The 3459-nt window shown below is 32.2% G+C and overlaps 1 protein-coding gene across 1 annotated transcript; it reads right to left on the reverse strand.

The window, feature by feature from the left end:
• Positions 1–276: 276 nt before the first annotated feature.
• Positions 277–915, reverse strand: LOC114741415 (uncharacterized). The gene has a single exon (XM_028929667.1). It carries the CDS (start codon positions 913–915, stop codon positions 277–279), a length of 639 nt encoding a protein of 212 aa, XP_028785500.1.
• Positions 916–3459: the final 2544 nt, after the last annotated feature.

The following is a 3459-nucleotide window of genomic DNA, read 5'->3' on the forward strand; positions in this document are numbered from 1 at the left end:
GCTTGTTGCATTAACAAGTTTTATGTTAATTGTCCGGTTAGTGAACGGCTATATAACATACAATACGCTACCTCTAATCTTTAATATAAGAATTAGTTAAAAATTATATTTGATTTTAGGTACAAAACCTTAATTTATTTTGTCTTCTATCTTTTTTCAAAATATCCCTATTAATTATAAAAAATTCCTACTAATGGATAATTTTAATCATCGAATGAATATGATTAAAAATAATAGTTTAGGAATATATTTTTAAAAAATAATAGTTTAGAAAAATCAACACATATTTATAACAACCCTTTCTTCCAAGGAAGTAATCTCCTTGACATTGAACTTGGAGATCATTGTAATTGCTGAAATGGTAGACATGGGACGAACCTGAAGATCATCCATCACTGTGTATGTGACCACTCCTTTCACAAAGCTTCCTTCACCTTCACTTGAATCTTTCACTCCAGTCGTATTTTCAACACTACCCACAAATCTTACAGCGCAGTTCATGCCATATCCACAGCTTGGACGCGCAGTGTTCATAGCATAAGTCATAGCATTACTACAACGCCTCCCACACATGTAGAGATGTAAAGCTCCTGAATTGGCATTAACTTTTTGATAAACACTTGCAGGTAGAAGGTAGCCTGAAACAAATGGAGACCTTGGCTTCAGCACAATGTCCTTGCCTTGTTTTGGATTGTGCAGATAGTCATCACTGAGATTCTCTGGGCTTTCGTAGAGTTTGCCTAAGCCGCCCACCATGCCATTTGTTGCTAGGAGCGTTGTCATTGTGCCCACCGGGAAGCGAAAGAGGTTGAACAGGAAGTCAACGAACTCCTTCGAAGCTTCAGCGAAGAGAACTCTTTCAGCATTAGTGTCTATCAGCGACTTCAAGCTCACTTTTGATGATGACGATGCCATCTTTCCCTGTTCGTCCGACTGCACAAAGCAGTGATCAGTTTCGTGTGATTAGTATAAATAAATGCAAAATGAAGAGGGATAGGTGTATATATAGTCAGGTTTTAAAGCTTAAGATAAAAATATAGAAAACAAAGATATTATTTAAAAGAATAACAACTGACCAAGTGAATTACTAGTGTTATGCTAGATTTGAATTTGATATGCATAGCATATTCTTGAGACAAATAAGAATAACTAGTCATTACAGTACACATAGGCCTATTTAGTTTCTTCTTCTCTTTTCTTTGTGGGCAAGACATATACAAAACTACAGGCCACAAACGCGGATTCATGCTAGCCAGAGAAGAATAAGGAATCAGGCAGGCCAAAACAAATAAATCACATTCAATGAAAAGAATCCAAGGTAAGTCACAACTCACAAAACCAGCGTCACAAGATGGGAGAATAGCGAGAACAATGGCGGCACAGCCTCGAGACTGAACGAATGAGACGAGGGAACCTCAGAGTGACGAGACGAGAGACCCACAACGTCTGATCAAGAACGATGGAGGGCAGTGTCACTTGTGCGAGTGAAGCGAAACAGAGTAAGGAACGATCAGGGGAGGGTGAGGGAAGAGCGAGCGAGCGAGCGAGGGGCGAAGCGAGGAAATGAATTTAGAGAGAATCAGCGCGGGAGGGCTTGAAAAAAACAATTTAATTATCAAAAATTTTTAATAAGAAGTAAGCAGCATAAACCAGTTATTATTTCTTATAATAAAACTTATTATTACATGCTTTTAACTCCTTTCTTGATAGCTGCATGCAATTCCCCATGAATTTATTATACTTGGAGAGAAGTATACAATGAGATCCCAAATAAAAAATATAATTACTAAAAAATCTTAATAAATTACTAGAATTTTTTAATAATTATATTTTTTTTACTTGGAACCTCGTTACAATTTGGCTCTTTTTCAAAAAAAAAAGAAAATAACCAACAAAGCAATGTGGGGAATATATATGCATAAAACCATCAACTAATCGTGTATCAAAAAAAAAAACATCAACTAATCCTGAGTCAAAATCATATTGGGGGCCCAAAATTTTAAAAACAAAAAACACATTTTTACATACTAATATAGACACTAGTCTAGCAACATTTAATATAGATAAAATATAAAGTTTCAACTATAATTTGTAAAGATAGTCAACACTTCAAAAACCAACTAAAATTTAAGTCTCATCTCGAATCAATTACAATATCATCAAACCACTGAAAGAGGATATATCATTAGTCTCAAAAACAAATAATAGTAGATGCTACTCAATAACATTAATAAAATAAGAGATGTGAGAGGATATCTCTAGACAACACCAATTCATATTGATAACTTATAACGTCAATAGCTTTTAAACTATTAAAAAGAGTTTTAACACAATGTTGCTGGAAGAAAATGAAATGAGCTTACGAGCCCCACGTAGTGTGTGGAGAGACTTGTGGCATTTGGTTCTTATTATGCCATATAACAATAACCATAAATCTTTAATACTACTAGTGGTTCCTAATATATGACCCACGTAATTAATTTGAAGAGACTAAGTAAGTTATTAAATTATTTAATTGTAAAACAAGTTACATGTTATATAAAAAACACATATTACATGATCTCTCTAAAATATTTATACATGTCATTAGATTATATATATTTTTTGTATAATTTTGAGTATTCTTAATTCATATTGGGCTTGAGACTAATATTTACCGGGTTAAAATTGTAAAAGTTTAAGCTCTCCCAATAAGTGCACTTTTCGAAATTTGAACTTATATTTTCTTTCTTACAGGGTGAGACCGCTTACTATCTCAACCAACAACTTGTTGATCATTAGATTATATATTAATTTAAAAGTCAGACAAATTAATTTAAATAATAATAAATATAGATATTTTAAATTAATTTGATAATTTTTTAAAAAATATTTTTAAGTTAATTAACTGAATTTTATACTCCTCCGATCCTTAATATAGGGCCTAATTGTTGAGTTGATTTTGGTCCTAAATATAAGACCTATTTCTCATATTTATCAATTTTTTTTATAAATTACCTCTATGGATACTCCATCAACCATAACAAGTAAAAGAGGGAGAAAGGATATTAAGGAAGATGACTATGGTGTTTTAAAAAAACATGTCATATTTCTTATAATTAACTAACTTATCTAACTTCCTTAATCTAATCAAATTAGTTAAATAGGTCTTATATTAAGGACCGAAGGAGTATTAAAGATGAGTTTTTTTTTGGGGATATTTGGTCAATAGTAGACCAAATGCCTATGTAAAATGGGTCCGCTCCGCCTGCGGCCCTAACCCCAAAAAATAACTTTATTAATAAGTTCAGTATAGTATTTAATAACAGGTTTTTTAAGAAATTCAAAAAGTGACAATTTTATAACTTCAGTAACATGGTTAGCAAGTCATGTAATGATATTAACAATATAAAGGTTAATGTTTTTAATATTAGCTCCCTATAAAAGTTGTACAACAAAATTTTTCCACTTATTAGACAG

Source organism: Neltuma alba, unplaced genomic scaffold (genome assembly GCF_004799145.2).
Source record: "Neltuma alba isolate B1F8T4 unplaced genomic scaffold, ASM479914v2 tig00003392_pilon, whole genome shotgun sequence".
NCBI lineage: Eukaryota > Viridiplantae > Streptophyta > Magnoliopsida > Fabales > Fabaceae > Neltuma > Neltuma alba.

Coding starts and splice junctions, on each gene's coding strand:
- LOC114741415 (XM_028929667.1), bottom strand. CDS start 915: ATGGCATCGTCATCATCAAAAGTGAGCTTGAAGTCGCTGATAGACACT.